This window comes from Petaurus breviceps, unplaced genomic scaffold (assembly GCF_028583685.1).
Source record: "Petaurus breviceps papuanus isolate PSGF00001 unplaced genomic scaffold, PetGlider_PUasm1.0 90775, whole genome shotgun sequence".
NCBI lineage: Eukaryota > Metazoa > Chordata > Mammalia > Diprotodontia > Petauridae > Petaurus > Petaurus breviceps.
The window spans coordinates 13214630-13230949 of NW_027187342.1; the positions used below are offsets into that span (position 1 = coordinate 13214630).

The 16320-nt window shown below is 34.4% G+C and overlaps 1 protein-coding gene across 3 annotated transcripts in view; it reads left to right on the top strand.

The window, feature by feature from the left end:
* USP34 (ubiquitin specific peptidase 34) overlaps positions 1–16320 on the top strand; it is a 322401-nt gene that overhangs the window by 238371 nt on the left and 67710 nt on the right. For all 3 annotated transcript variants that reach the window (XM_069069036.1, XM_069069034.1, XM_069069035.1), the window contains exons 50-58: positions 758–911; positions 2005–2083; positions 6383–6436; positions 6546–6641; positions 10140–10204; positions 10301–10376; positions 10467–10514; positions 10630–10695; positions 15886–15966. In XM_069069036.1, the coding sequence (XP_068925137.1) occupies positions 758–911; positions 2005–2083; positions 6383–6436; positions 6546–6641; positions 10140–10204; positions 10301–10376; positions 10467–10514; positions 10630–10695; positions 15886–15966 (719 nt within the window). The remainder of the gene's footprint in view (positions 1–757; positions 912–2004; positions 2084–6382; positions 6437–6545; positions 6642–10139; positions 10205–10300; positions 10377–10466; positions 10515–10629; positions 10696–15885; positions 15967–16320) is intronic.

Here is a 16320-nt window from a genome sequence, read left to right on the forward strand (position 1 = left end):
GTGTGTGTGTGTGTGTGTGTGTGTGTGTGTGTGTGTGTGTGTGTGTGAAGTGTCTGAGGCTGGAACCGAACTCAGGTCCTCCTGACTTCGGGGCCAGCACTTTACTCACTGTGCTACCTAGCCACCCCAATAATTTTTTTCTGATATACTTTTACTATAAACTTTTTTTTCCCAATTTGCACCTTTTTTTAGTTTTTTTTTTAATATACACTCACATTCTTTTATAAACACTCACATACACATATAGTAACTGTTTAGTCATTTTTTTTTTCTGTTATGTCTGACTCTTTGTGACCCCATCTGGATTTTCCTGACAAAGATACTGGAGTGTTTTGCCATTTCCTTCTCCAGTTCATTTGACAGATGAGGAAACTGAAGCAATGACCATTTTATATTACCTAAAAAAATTAGTGCTAACCATATTTTTTTAAATTAATATTTGTATGTTTTTTTAGAATTTACTGAACATTTTTAGAATTTTAGAACAGCCATGTGATAATAAATTCATTTTAATAGCAACATATAAGCATATATATGTACCTTACTGTTATGTAAAAACAATATTGGTGAGGTTATAGGTATTTAATAAATTACAAGACTGTTGAATGTGTCAATTTGAATAAAATACTTAAAACTGATATATTTCATAGAATACCAAAGGTATAAATTTATAAATTGGTATTCAGTGACATACATGATTAAAATACACAAAAGTTTAAAGGAATTAATTACCTTTTTATTATGTATATGATTTCAGGTTTTAAGGAAGAGGTTGATCTTGGAAAAGAAACTGAGAGCTATGAGTATGATTTGATTGGAGTGACAGTTCATACAGGAACAGCTGATGGTGGTCACTATTACAGCTTCATTAGGGATATAGTGAATCCCCATGCTTATAAAAACAACAAATGGTGAGTTAAGAGCACTAAATATTTCAGTTATATTTGGTTGTTAAAATGTATATTCTATCACCCTTTCTGCGATAGTTTTTCCTTTCTTTTTATCCCTAGTATTTAACATGTTACCTGACACACAATAAGCACTTAAATCCTTATTGACTGACTTAAATTGGATTATATGTTTTCTTCAAGTTTTCCATGTAGTAATCTCATTTTAAAATGAGGAAAGGAAGTAGAGACTAATTAGCAGTTTAGAACTTTGGAAAATTTGATACTTTGAATCTGTAATTTAATCAGTGTGAGTATTCCTTCCAGTGATGCTTCTATTCCTTAATTTATAAATTCATGAATTGCCACAGCTAGTCCATTGTAAGGCTTATATTTTTAAATTGTTCCTACTTGGTATAGGACATGTTTGCATGCCACTTTTGAGAACTTTATCTTCAATGACTCATCGAGTCATTCAGTGACTCAGTGAGTCATTGATTTTCAGTGGAGCTGGACAGACGACTACTGAAATAATGTAATTGGCCGTGCTCTTTATTTTATTTTTTTAGCCCTTTAATTATTAAGTTTAGTTTACATGTCTGATTCAATGTGATTTTGCAAATATTTATTAAGTGCCTAATATGTATATAATTAGAGGTTCTAAAGCTAGGAAGGTAAAGTAAGTTGACACGTCCTTGTCCTTAAGAAATTTATGATTTAATCACTTACATCTCTTTAGTCTGTTCTTGAAAATAATTCTATTGGTGATTTTATTTTATAATAAAATTTTTTTAAGTATCTAGGAGACATCTCTTCAAATTTGATATGTGAATAATATTCACTCCCCCCCTTTTTAATGATGATCTCTTTTATTACTAATTTCCATGTAGTTGATGGATCTATCAAGTTTTCAGTTCTCATGAGGAAGAAGAAAGATACATCTGTAAAAACGGAAGTTTGGTCAGAGATGTATCTTTTAAATAGCCATTTTGTCTGTGTTAGATTGCTTCATAACATTGTTCAAACAGATGTAACAGGATGTTTTAAATATAGAAAACTCAACCCATTTTTTAATGTGGTAACTGATAATTGGAAAATACCATTTGTTTGCCTTTAGGTATCTCTTTAATGATGCTGAAGTAAAACCTTTTGATTCTGCTCAACTTGCTTCTGAATGTTTTGGTGGGGAAATGACAGTAAGTTTCTTTTGGAAGTTAGTAGTAACTTACATTTCATTGCATAACTAATAAGCATTTTGGCATTAATAATACAACAGAAGGACCATTTTCTTGTTGTTCATCCTTCATATTTGAGGACCAGTGACATCACAAGGGTGATATATTCACTTGCTTTTGAATTGTATTTGAGTGAGGCACAGTTGCTTCAAAATGACTGGCAATGGCCCAGGATGTGGTGGTTGACCTTGGCCTTTCTGAATTAAAGTCTTTCTCAGGGCTCAGTTTGTCTAAGGCCTTACCCATTTAATGACTAAGACCTAGGTAAGAATTGAAGCAAAAGATGACTCAGTTTTACATCACAACAACTTCAGTCTGGGAGAAAAAGACCCTCAAGTTTCTGACCTGAACTGGAAACAGTTGCTATTTACTCTCATTCAAGCCATCAGAACCTAAACAGTGAACCATGGAGGCTTGGGCTAGGGCTATTATTGGCTATTCAATGAAAGCCAAAATGATTTAAGTTTAAAGTTTAATGATTAAAATTTAAATGGTCCACTAATTCCATTTAAAACACAATGGGCTCTTTTTTTTAAAAAATTAATTTCCTTCTTTTTTTCTGCCTTTTTTTTTGGAGGGCAGTTAAGTGACTTGCCCAAGGTCACCTGGCTATTTTTTGTGTTAAGCGTCTGAGGCCGGATCAGAACCAGGTCCTCCTGACTCCAAGACTGGTGCTCTATTCACTGCGCCACCTAACCATCCCAATGGGCTTTTCTTTAAAGCCTGTTTTATAGGAGCTATATTTCAAGAAATCAAAAATGAAAACTTCCCAGGGCAAAAAATAAATTGTCCCAGCTTCTTGGGGAAATAAAAGGAGAACGTGGTGGTGATGATGATGACGACAACATGATGGCGATGATAGAAGGTCATGATGGTCATTTTACCTTTCATTTTAAATTCTGCAGTCAACTCTCATTCATTCATTCCGCTCACATTTATTGAAAGTCTGTTGTGTACACACCACTGTATGGCCATAAAAAAAAGTATAACACATTATCATTCCCCTTAGTATGCTTATAGTCCAGTTTAGAAGACAATTAGAAAATAGTATAGACAATAGATTCTGTGAAATGATATGACACAAAGATTACAAACAAATTACCTTTTCTATTTGAATAACAAAAATACTTAATTAAGATTGATATAATTACCTAAGTTGGAAGACGTGCAGTTATGTTTTGATGTATACAGCATCTTGGAATGTTGATTATACTATACTAGTAATAATACTCTGATAACTTATCAAGCTACTTTATAAATGTTTTAAGTCTTCACTCTCCATTTATCTAAGCATTGAGTAGTCATTGCTGTTACACAGAATATCTGAGAGTGGAAGAGGCCATGTTTAGTACAGCCTGAACTCTTATTTCTGAGTTCAGTGTTTGATGTCATTTATCTGGGCTTGCTAATTTGAGGTCATCAGAGGAATCTAGGTACCCTCTTACTTATTTATTTCAGGTTTCAGCTCCTTCTTCTCCATTTGTGCTCTGTTTTCTAGTCTATAGAATATGATCTTGGGGAAAAAAAATGGAAATAAATAAGAATTGAGTATTTCTACCACCTTTCTCTTGTCCTTTATCAACTTCAACTATGGTTCTGTCTCTTCTTGGATTCTCTTTTCTATACATATTCTTAAAACTTCTTCATGAACCTAAAGCTTGTTCTGTGCTTGAGTACTCTTTAACATTTACTGAGTCATGCCACACTTGTAAAATCTTATCTGGTGATTATTTCCCTAAATATCCCTATCAGTTTCTTTAAAATCTTTTTTCTTTTCAGTGGAATAATCTTTCTTTGTGTCTTCAGAATTTAGTTCTCAACTCTTTCTCATACTTCCATGTAAAATTTGTTAATCCATGAGAACCTACTAATTCTTTATTGCAAATCTGCTTATTTAAAATATAAAGTAGATTTCAAACTATTTCTGACTTTCCCTTACTTATTTGTCATCAGCTGTAAAACTAAGTACCAATGGGTTCTCATTAATGCATTACTGAATTTCTGAAGTATTTCACATGTATTTAAATTATCAGTAGAGTTAAAATAATGTAAAATCTGGTGATTGCTTACATTTATTCACATTAATCAGGATCTAACTCATTTTGAGCCAAGGTTTCTGTTGTTTTCCTATTGCTAAACTGTTTCTCATTATTGTTGAGTTTATGGTTAAGAATAGTATATATCTTCATTGCCTTGTTATTATTAGTCAATCAAACAAGCAGTTATTAACTAATCAGAGCATTTTTAACTATTTTGCTTTTGGCAGAAAATAAGAGAAATCTTATCTTCCATGCTTGGGATGTTTCCCAAACTAATTTCTTTCAGAAGCCCAGTGATCTGCAGTACTTCTCCTGAAAAAGTAGAGCAAGTAAAATGTTTGCATCTACCCTATGTTAAATGACTTGCATATGGGCAACTAATTCGTGGCAGATGCAGGAATAGAACCCCCATATCTTCTCCAAAACAGAATTTGAGAGCAGAAGTAGAGATGCTAAAGGATAATCCTACTCCTCAGCTTTTAGATACCTGCCTATCAACCAATAAAGATCTAATAAGATAGAGAAATGGGAGAAAAAATTACTTTAGGTATGATTTTAGGACCTGGTCCCCTTTTAGCCTGAGTCTCTTCACTCACTGCACTCTCCTTGTGTAATCTTACCATTATCATTTGCTTCTTTGTCACCCAACTCACACAACCTCCCCAGCACTGTAACTTCTATGTAATTATCTCTATGTGGCCTTCTTTTTATGCCAAACATGGGACAGAATTTTAGAACTCTCAATTCATTACTAGATAGAAACCCCTCAAATAAACTCTCTTATCCTTTAACCACCAGTCCTCAGTTCTTTTATGTGAGAAACACACTTCTGGGAATCATGGGACTTCCCAGGTAGGGTCAGGGAGTTAGACTAGATGAGTGTCTGCTGTCCACTGCTTCCTTGGGGGCCCTTAGGAAGGTCCACATGATGTACCTTTAAAAAGGCAAACCCCTTCCCACTGAAAGAACTTAGAAACAGAGTGTACTGAGGATGGTGTTTATTTTGCCCACAAGGAAGCAGATGTGGTACTCACTAGAGATACACACCCACACTGCTATAGAAGCAGAAGTGAAGTTCTATAGTTCTATCCTTCCTGAGAGACTTAAGGTTAGTCAGATTCCTCACTCTATTTCCCTCTTGATATGCAGATTGCATAGGATGGTAGTGAGGATACTTGAGGGATGACTAGGCATGACCTCTTCTAAGTGGGAGCTACTCACTACATCCCCATCTTTCTAGTTCCCTGTGGCCATTGTTATAGTTCCTGGAAGGCCATGGTGTTAGTAAAATAAGATTATTGATTATCTTCTAATAACTTTTTTCGGAGCAAAACAAGATGCCATAATATCCCTACTTATATTCCCTAAGTCTTCTATAAGCTTCCCATCTCCAGACATTGCTAAACTATCTTAAATCCTTCTTTATCCCATCCTGAAGTTTTTCATGGCTACAACTTTCTCTTCATATAAACTTTTTCTATTCTCTTTCCTTAGTATTTGTTTTTTTCTTCCTTATCATCTTACTATTTCACTTGTAATTCTCTCTGGCAGCTTATTATCTCTTCTGTTTTGACCACTACTGTTAGTTCTGATGTTAAACTATGCCTTTTATGTTTTCTTATTTTACTATATAAAATTTTTAGGAAACTTTATAACTTTAGGGTTGTCTTGGTTCTTGCTACTGAAATCTCAAAAAATCATCATAACTTCTAGCTTAGGAAATCCAAAGGAAAAACTTTGCCATTCCTCTTTCCCTTCCCCCTGCCTTTTTAAAAAAAATTTCACGTGTCTGTCACAGTCATAAAAAGAAACACAAACATGAAAGGCACAAAATGTAAAAAAGCTATTTCAGTCAGCCTTTTGAAAATTAGAGAGAACTTAAATGAAATGTCATCTTTACCTCTTTCCCTTCCATTTACTTTTTGCTTTATTTTTACAGTTGTTTTATCATTTATTTGTTACTGATAGATAGAAACTCACTGTTGTGAAATGTGTAAAGAAGTAAGAAAGAGTTAACATTGATATATCTTGGCAAATTTTGTTGGCTAATTAGAATAATGATAAGTGTAACAGTTAAAAATTATTTGGTATATTTAATATAAATCATTTTATGGTGTTATTTTAGCTTTCAAAATAACTACCTATTTTCCTAAATATATGTATTATTTTTCACCCATGTATCTCAAGAAGGAAAAAAAATAATTTAATTTTTCTTAAACAGACCAAGACCTATGATTCCGTTACAGATAAATTTATGGATTTCTCCTTTGAAAAGGTAATTATTTGTTATACATTTGGTAATTTGACATTTTAAAAAGTTTTTCATGTCTTCTTTGTTTCTCCTTTTATATTTATTATATGTTAAAAATTTCTTTTTTGTGAAGACACACAGTGCATACATGCTATTTTATAAGCGGATGGAACTGGAGGAAGAAAATGGCAAAGACCTCAAATTTGATGTTTCATCAGAATTGCTGGAGGTATAAGTTGCTTTTATTTTAGTACCAATATGAGATCATAGTTACAAAGTTATAAAAACTCTATTGTTTATGGTAGAGGATTTGTTTTTTAAGTGGTGTTAACCTCTTGTCAGACTTAGAAAACATGTGTGATTTAACTGGTTAACCATTCTGTGTCAAGGGAGAAGAGATAGGGGGCTAAGGAAAGGGAATGGAGATTAACCAATGGAATCAGCCATCAAACATTTATTAACCATCTCTTGTGTGTCAAACACTGTACTACATTCTGATGATACAAAGACAAAAATTAAGAAGTCTTTGACTGAAACTTAGATTCTCCTGGGAAACAACATATATATAAATATATGGACACAGAAAGGATCAGCAGATTCATAGCTCTTTTTAAATTCTGTGGGTGGTGGTGCATGGCCATTATTATTTGGTGGAGGAATTTGTATGACTGATGCCACTAGCCAACAAGATTCTGCCATACTAACTAGTTATACAACCCCTAAGTCCAGTTTCAGATGAGACAGTTTGTGAAGTGCTTACTATAGTGCCTGGCACATAGTTCTTATTTCCTTCCCCCCCCTTTTGTAAGAAGCCTTTCCCAACGCTAAGGCTAGTGCCTTCCCTCTGTTGATTATCTCCGATTTAGTCTTCTTTATATCTTGTTTGCACATGGTTATTTGCTTGTTTCCCATATTAGACTATGAGCTCCTTAAAGGCAGAGGCCATATTTTTTTTATCCCTAGTATGTAGCCCAGTGCTAGATATGTTGTAGGAGTTTAATAAATTCTTGTTGACTTGATTTGATGTAGTAGTTTTAAAGGAGAATCAGTAGGACTTTGGGGATCAAAAAAGGCCTTATGTTTAGAAGTGACACTTGAGCTGAGTTTTGAAGTAATCTAGAGATTGTAAGAGGGAGCCTGCACAAAAACATGGAGATGGGAATTAGAATGTCATGTGAGAAACTTTAATGAATTGTAGAGTACATGTGGAGGAATGCAACTATAAAGTTGTAAAATAGCTTAGAGCAAGGTTGCAGAAGGCTTTAAATATTAAAAAGAAGAATTTGTGTTTGATTCTTGATGTTAATGGGGAGAACCTTTTGAGTTTTGAGCTGAGGAGTGACATGGTTAGACTTTTTGGCTGCTGAGTAGAAGTTGGATTGGAGAGGGAAGAGACTTGAATCTAAGGAAGATATAAGTGATGTAGAGATGGAATTACCTTATAACTGACTGAAGTGAGAGAGGAAGATAAAGGACAATGAGGAATTGAGCATGATTCTAAATCTTTGTGACTAGAAGTATGGTTTTGCCTTTGAAAGAAGACAGTTTGGATAAGAGGTGGGTTTGGTAATATAAGATGACATTAAGTTTAAAATATATATAGGATATTCATTTGACAAAATGAGTGTAGAGTTAATGATACGGGACTGGGGCTCAGGAGAGAAGTTAGGACTGGATTTATAAACCTTAGTATCATCTCTGTATAAATGACAGTTCAACTCCTAAATGTTGATGAAGTCTTAGAAAGTGTATAGAAAAGAAAGGAATCCAGGTCAGAGGCTTGGTGTACATATACACTTTAGGGGCATGAAGTGGGTGATTTATTAATAGAGACCTAGAAGGAACAATCAGATAAGAGGAGGATGAAGGAGAGCACAGTGTTAGAAAACCCAGAGAAGGGTATCCAGGAGGAGGATAGAGTGGTTCCAAGTGTCAAATACTGCAAAGAGATCAAGAAGGATGATGATAGAAGAGGCTATTGGATATGGCAGTTAGACTATTCATAACTTGGGAGAAAATAGTTTGAGTATAGTTATGAGGCCAGACGGCAGCCAGATAGTATAGTGGATAGAGTGCTGGGCCTGGAGTCAGGAATCTTCATCTTCCTGAGTTCAAATCCGACCTCAGGTACTTACTAGCTGTGTGATCTGGGCAATTCCCTTAACCCTGTTTGCCCAGGTCTCCTCATCTGTCAAATGATTTGGAGAAGAAAATGACAATCCATTTCCCTAACTTTGCCAAGAAAACTCCAAATGTAGTCATGAACAACACAAGGCCAGAAACTGGATGGCATAAGATTGAAGAAATGAGTAGAAATGGACACAAGACTATACATAACTTTTTCTTGGACTTTGGCTATAAAAAAAGGAATAGATAGAGCATGAGGGTGTGGTAGGGTAAAATGAAAACTTTTTTAGCATGAGGTAGACTAGTATTTTTATAAACTCCAGGGAATTGGCCATTAGATAGAAAGAAGTTGCAAATTAGAGAAAGAGGAGATATTTATAGGGCAAGCTCTTAATGGAGACAATGAAAGAGCCTGCAGAAGATGGGTATGAGGGGAACCAGGAGAAAACAGTGTCAGAAAAATGTAAAGAGGAGTGCATAAACAAAAGATGGTGATTGATAGTGTCCCAGAGGCAGCAGAAATCAAGAAAATATGAGAAGAAGAGGCCATTCGATTTGGAAGATTGATAACTGGAATAGGCATTTGTACTTGAGTGAAGTCAGAAGCCAGGTGGAGGCAGAAAGTACACATAGCTTTCTCAAAGTTAAACTAAGAATGGGAGGAGAGATATAATAGCTATCATGAATGTCCAGATCAAGCACAGTTTCTTTTTTTGTTTGTTTTTGTGTGTTGCTGAAGTTTTTTTTTTTTTTAAGGATGAGGAATAATATAGATGTGTTTGTAGGTCAGTAGGTAAGGAAAGATTGAGGATTAAAAATATAGTGGTGATGATAACTTGGGGCAGTTTGTTTCATCATGCAAAATTAGATCCAGACCTTGCCCTATTGGGTACATGCATTTTAAATGAAAATACTGCTGTTGAAAGAATATAGTAGCTTTATATTCAGTTCTGTGATTATCCTTTTTAAAACAGGATGAAAAATCTAGTCTGTCTCTGGATGTAGCATTTTGCATAATATGCACTAATAAATTGTAATACTTTAAGAATACTTTAATGTTTAGTATTCCTCATTTGTATATTTTGAGACTGTAAGATTAGATTCAACAGGGTGAAAAAGCAACTAGAGTTTATTAAATGGCAAAATTGCTCGATAAAAACTTTCTGAAATTTTTATTGGGGGAGCCCTAATGATACATATTTAAAACTCAAAATCCACAGTAAATTTACTCTCTCAGCAGTTGACATGAAGATGATCCTCTTTTCCTTTTAGTGAATAGTTTGATTTACCAGCTTTTGTAACCTATTCATGCCAAATAAATAGATTTATCACAAAAGACTTTTTGAGCTTTTCTTGAGACATACCAAGTCTTCTGCTGCTCTGATGTTTTTAGTATTTAAATAACATGCATATGGAAGAGCATTATTATACTTTGGAGAGATTTAGTCATTTATTTGATATTACATAAAACCTAAAAAAGTCAGTAGGATTTTAAATAGTTGGGTGGGTATTTTTAGGACTATTGTTTAACCTTATAAAGTGGTAAAGTATAATGAAGTAAATTGCTTTCTTGTATCTGATGTTAGCATTTTTTCTTCAGTGGATTTGGCATGATAACATGCAATTTCTTCAAGACAAGAACATTTTTGAGCACACATATTTTGGGTAAGTTTTTTTCAAAGGTCAGTATTGGATTATTCAATAAACACTTCTTTAAAACTTATTTGGTAAGGAAGTTGAATTGTTGCTTTATAATTCTAGGTTTATGTGGCAGTTGTGTAGTAGTATTCCAAGTACGTTGCCTGATCCAAAAGCTGTGTCCTTAATGACGGCAAAGGTAACATTTGAGCCTTGAACAATTTCAAGACCAGTTATATTAAAGTAATTCTTCTGTTAACTCTTAGCTTATTTATATCTTTTCTTTCAGCTAAGTACTTCTTTTGTCCTGGAGACATTTATTCACTCAAAGGAAAAGGTATGTATTTTATTTCCTAAACTTTTATCCTTCATTAGTATAATTTCTTTTGGAGAATGTTAAGTTATGTAGTCATGCATTTGACTTAGCTAACATCATTTTATATGTTATTTAGCCCACGATGCTCCAGTGGATTGAACTACTAACCAAGCAATTCAATAACAGCCAGGCAGCTTGTGAGGTGAGTTGAAAAATGTAGTTCCCTCCCCACCCAAAAACAAAAAACAAAACAGATTAGAATTCAGATTACTGCTTTGTTTTTGTTGAAGCCTGGATAAGTACCACAAAATAATGATGTATTATAAATCAGCAGCCAAATCTTTTTTTATTATTAGATTTTGCTTTTTGGAGAGGAGAAGTTAGGGGAATTGGGGTTAAGTGACTTGTCCAAGGTCACACAGCAGCCTACATCTTTTAAACTGATTTTGAAAATTACCTAAAAATAGTAAAAGCTAGAATCAGTAGTCTTCAAAGTGCTATCCAAAATCAGCTTTTGATTTTCCATATTAAAAGAAAGTAAGCTTCAAAAATGAATCATCTAAGGGCAGCTAGATGGCACAGTGAGTAAAGCGCCGACCCCAGAGTCAGGAGGACCCAAGTTCGGTTCTGGCCTCAGACACTTAACACCCACACAAAAAAACTAGCCATGTAACCTTGGGCAAGTTACTTAACCCCAGTTGGCCTCCAAAAGGCAAAAAAAAAAAAAATGAATCATCTAAATATTTCTCTAAGCTTTAGAATAATGTAGCTTTTTTAATCCAGAAAAACACATTATTTTGGCATTAAAATTTGATACATTTTATTTGTATAGCTATTAGCAGAAATGCATATTGATCCATTCTGTGTTCAGTATAACATTTTCTCAGTAACTGAATCTTGGATTTTGAAGTGACTTCAGAGACCACGGATCCCCACAAACTATATCTTCAAGAAGGTTCCATTCAGACTTAAATTAGATATCAAATTAGGGACCCCCCCACTTCTGTAGGTAGCCCACTAACTTTTTCATTCCTATAATTCTTAGGAAGTTTTTCCTTGGATTAAGTTGAAATCTACCTATCTGCAGCTTTCAGACATTGATTCTGATTCTGCCCTTTGGGCTCAGCAGAACAAAGTCTTACCCCTCTTCTACATAACAGCTTTTCAGAATCTTGAAGACTGTTTTTATTTTCCCATAAATCTTCTTTTCCTAGGTAAAAATCCCCAGTTTCTTCAACAACATCTCATATGTTATAACCTCAAGGACCTCCACTATTTTATTTGTGCTCCCGTTATCCTAAGCATTAGCTGTCCTTCCCAGATTTGTATTGTATAAAAATTTGAACTTCTAAATATGATTGAAAAAATTAAACAGGATAGACCATGTTTAAGGAGGAATTCCTGGTGAAATTCACTAGAGACTGTCTTCCAAATGTGAATTCAAACATTTCCAAAACAAGCTTCCCTGAAATCAGTAAATATTTAATAAGTTGTTCTCTGGCTTCTGTTTTACTCCAGAATACAACATATATTCAAATGAGTAAATCCATTATTATCCCTTGTGCCTGTAATGCATTCCCTTATTACTTTTATTTCCTTCAAGATGCAACTCAAGCACTGCCTTCTACATAAAGCCTTTCCTGATCACTCTAAATGCCAGGGAATTCCTTCCCTAAAGTCCTTTTATTTACAGTGCCTGGCAAATGATAAGCATTTAATAAGTGTTTGTTGATTGATTGAGAGAGAGAACATTAACAACTAGACATTTCTAGAAACAATTCTTAGATAAGCAGATCAGTTCTTCTGCTTAAGAAATGTTACAGTATACAAATTTGCATTATACAACAACAAGCATTTATTAATATTTAGACTATCCCAGACACTGTAATAAACCCTGGGATATAAATACAAGTAGAAGGAAAGTCATTCCCTGCTTTTAAGGAGTGTACACTCTAATGGAGAAAGACAATATATAATAGGAAGTCGGGGGTAGGGAAGAAAGAAACAGGAAAACCTTTTGCAAGGTAATAATACATGAAATAGGGAGCACAGGCTGGAAAAAGAATGAAATATGACTGGCCTAGTTGCCTTCTTTATTTTATTTTTTTTACTCTTTATAGTTATCAACATTTGCTTTTATAAGATTTTGAGTTCTAATTTTCCCCCCTCTCTGCCCTCCCCTCTCCCCAAGACAGCATGCAATCTGATATAGGCTATGCAGGTACAATCATATTAAACATTTCCACATTATTCATGTGGTGAAAGAAGAATCAAAACAAAAGGAAAAACCACAAGAAAGAAGAAAAAAAAGAAAATAGTATCCTTCGATCTGTATTCAGACTACATAGTTCTTTCTCTGGGTATGGACAGCATTTTCCATCTTGAGTCTTTTGGAATTGTCTTAGATCATTGCATTGCTGAGAAGAGCTAAGTTTGCATCAAAGTTAGTCATCACACAATGTTACAGTTACTGTGTACAATGTTCTACTGGTTCTGTTCACTTCACTCAGGGTCAGTTCATGCAAGTCATTCGGCGATTAAGGCTAGTTAAGAAATATAGCTATGGTAAACTCAAGGGATTGTGGAACTGAGTGTTGTAAACTAAAAGTAAGTGAATAAACAAAAAAGGAATGAGCTAAGGAATGGCCCCTTTTTCACCAAAAAAAAAAAAAAAAAATCAATCCTGGAGGGGTTTCTGACCAAAACAGAAACAATTACTATTTGTATTCACACTGAGCCATCAGGGCCCAAACAATGACCATTAACCTACTGTTAATAGGCCAATCAATGTGAGCTAGGTTTAAGGCATGATTTTTTTTTTAAGAGGGTAATTGGAGTTAAGTGTAGTTAAGTGTAGTAAAGTGTAGTTAAGCTAGTAAGTGTTAAGTGTCTAAGGTCGTGTTTGAACTCAGATCCTCCTGACTCCAGGGCCCGTGCTCTATTTACTGTGCCACCTAGCCATCCCTTAAAGCATGATTTTTAAGAAAGAAATCTAGCCAGTAAACCCCAAGATAGGTTTCAGCCATCAAAATTTACATTCCTTTGGGCACAGTACCTGCAGGTAAGAGCATGGTACCCCATGTGGACAGAGGGAGATGGAGGGGGAGAAGGGAAGGAAGGCAAAAAAAATGTTGCCTTTCATATTTCTCATTTGCTTTTTTTCATTCTGATCCTTAGCGACTCTGACAGTACTCTGCCGAGGACATTCCTTGTTGCTTTTATCTTGTCTTACCCATATCCTAACATCCTATTTTCTATGTCTTTTAAAAACCTTAAGTTGGTTTGTGTTGTCCTTGTATATCTGTATCAGTCTCTTTCATCGTTTTTCCTTTTTTTTCCCATTATAATGTTTCCATTTGTGAAACAGACAACCTGCAGTGGAATCAGGTGCTAATGACTACCTTCAAGTATTTCAAGGACCATTGATTGGAAGAGGAAAAGATATATTAGATTTGTTTTGCAGGTTCTAAAGGGGCAGAACTAGGAAAAGTGGTTAGAAAATTCAGAAGGTTAAATCTGGAACTGGTTTGAATAAAAATTTGGATAGCTTGCTATCCAAAGGTTGAATAGTCTCCCTCAATAAGTGCGGTACATTTCTCTTCTCTTGGAATATTGGCAAAAGCTGAATGACCACTTCTCAGGTATATTATAGTGGGAATACTTTTTCAGTTTCAAGTAGTACTAGATGACCTCTGGGTTCCTTTCCAACTCTGAAATTACATGACTCATAGCTTCCAAAATTTTATTTCATCTTTGAGGATTTCTCCTTTGCATTTTTAATTAATAGTATTCTGCCTTTGCTTTAAAAATCTACTTTCTCAAAGTATAGAATACATGTCAAACTATGTCTAGCTCTTCTGTCACTAATTTTAAGATGGAACGGTCACTTCCCAGGATTCCCAAACTTTTTCATACTTGCTGATCAAAGTCAAATTCAGCTGTTGAAGTTCACTTTGTTTCTTTTGCCTTTTGAATAATGAAATTAGTGTTAATGCAAATTAAGAATTTATTAGATACTGTGTTTTTGATAATGCTACTTAAGGCAGTTGAAGTGTCCCGATTACTATATACTATATTGCTGTGTCAGGCCTTAATGCCAGGCTTATGATATGTTTCCTAAACTCTTTGTTTCTTCTTTCTAGGTGATTTGTAGTATTCCAGAAAATCACTTTTGTTTGTTCCTCCACTCATCCTTTTATGAATGTAGTAGTACCGCATGCTTTTCTCCCCTTGATTCCCCTGTTCTCTTATGTTAATATAGCTTTATAATATATGATATTATACCAACTCTGGTCCCATTTATCTAGTATGTATTATACCCTACCAGAGTCATCTTCCCTATCTACTTGCATTACAATCTCTAATTCACTTTGCTGGTTACCAATATTTTGCTATTTTCTGTATCACCAGTGGACCTTATTACCAGGGCTAATCTCCTGACAAGTCATTGATAGCCTCCTCTGTTTTCATTTTAAGTAATATTTTTATATTCCCAGTGTCTTTCAGTCAGAGAACTGATTTCCTGCATTTTATAACAACCTCAGAAAGACCATCGGCATTGATAGAAGAACTCCTTTCACCCTTTATAAAGGGAGTGATGTATTTTCTTTGAGGTCTGAAAGCTGTTGTGTATACTTTGAAAAATTGAAATCGGATAATTGGTCTAATTTTAATGAAATGATACAAATACTTTATCTTGTGTTTTGCGAATCTAAAAAACTTCTCAAGTTTTTAGCTAGACAAATTCTCCTGGAATTATAATTGATTAAGAAAATTGAACTCCTTTGGTGATACTCATGTCATGCAATATTAAACTTCTCACTTGCCTTTCTTGTTAATTTTTCAATTCATATCTCTCTTTATAGGAGTAAGAAATAGAGGTAAAATAGTTACCAATCGTGATCTACATCTAATTAATGTTATTTCATTCATTCTACTAATGCATCATAACTTTTTGATATAATTGTCCATTCCAACAACTTGCAAAAAGAAAATGAATATGAAATAACTTTTGAGGGAAAGTACTAGTAACTGAAGAAATTATAATGGGCTTCCTGGCCCATGAGCTGAGTCCTAAAGGAAGCCATGGATTCCATGAACTAGTATCAGGACAAGAGTGCATTAGCAGCATGGGGACACTATTTATGTACAGAGTATGTTTGTCATTTGTAGAGGCAAGTAGGGAGGTATATGCCACTTTTCCAGGGATTATGACCTTGTAGGTTTTATATTTTGGAAGTTTTTTATTTGAGGCTATTAAAGTAACAGCTAGAAGAAAAAGCTTGTAATGTTAAGCTAATGTGATTTTTTTTCCCCATTAAATGAATCATAACAAATGACCAAATATTGATTCAGTATTCTTCTACTCATATCAGACACCTTTTTCTTTTAGTGGTTTTTAGACCGAATGGCTGATGATGATTGGTGGCCAATGCAAATCTTAATAAAGTGCCCTAATCAGATTGTGAGACAGGTAAGGAAAATGTTCATTTTTTTTTTTATTGAAAATTGACTTCTGAGATAAGCATGGGGTAAAGTAGAAATCATCTTGAGTTTTTGAGTCAGAGGATTTGGAGTTTGTGTCCTAGCCCAATGTTTAGATAATATGATCTTAGGAACATCACTCATTTTTCTGAGCCTGTCTCCTCCTCTGTAAAATGAGGCTGTACCCATAAATAGTTCCAAGAGCATTAGAAGAAGGAAAAGCATTTGAACTAGGTCATCTATTTCATCCCATTGTAATGCATGCTCCTTTCTTTGTATTACCAGCACTTAGAATAGTCCTAGGCATTTATTGATTTGATTGATTAGTCCAGACTTATCACTT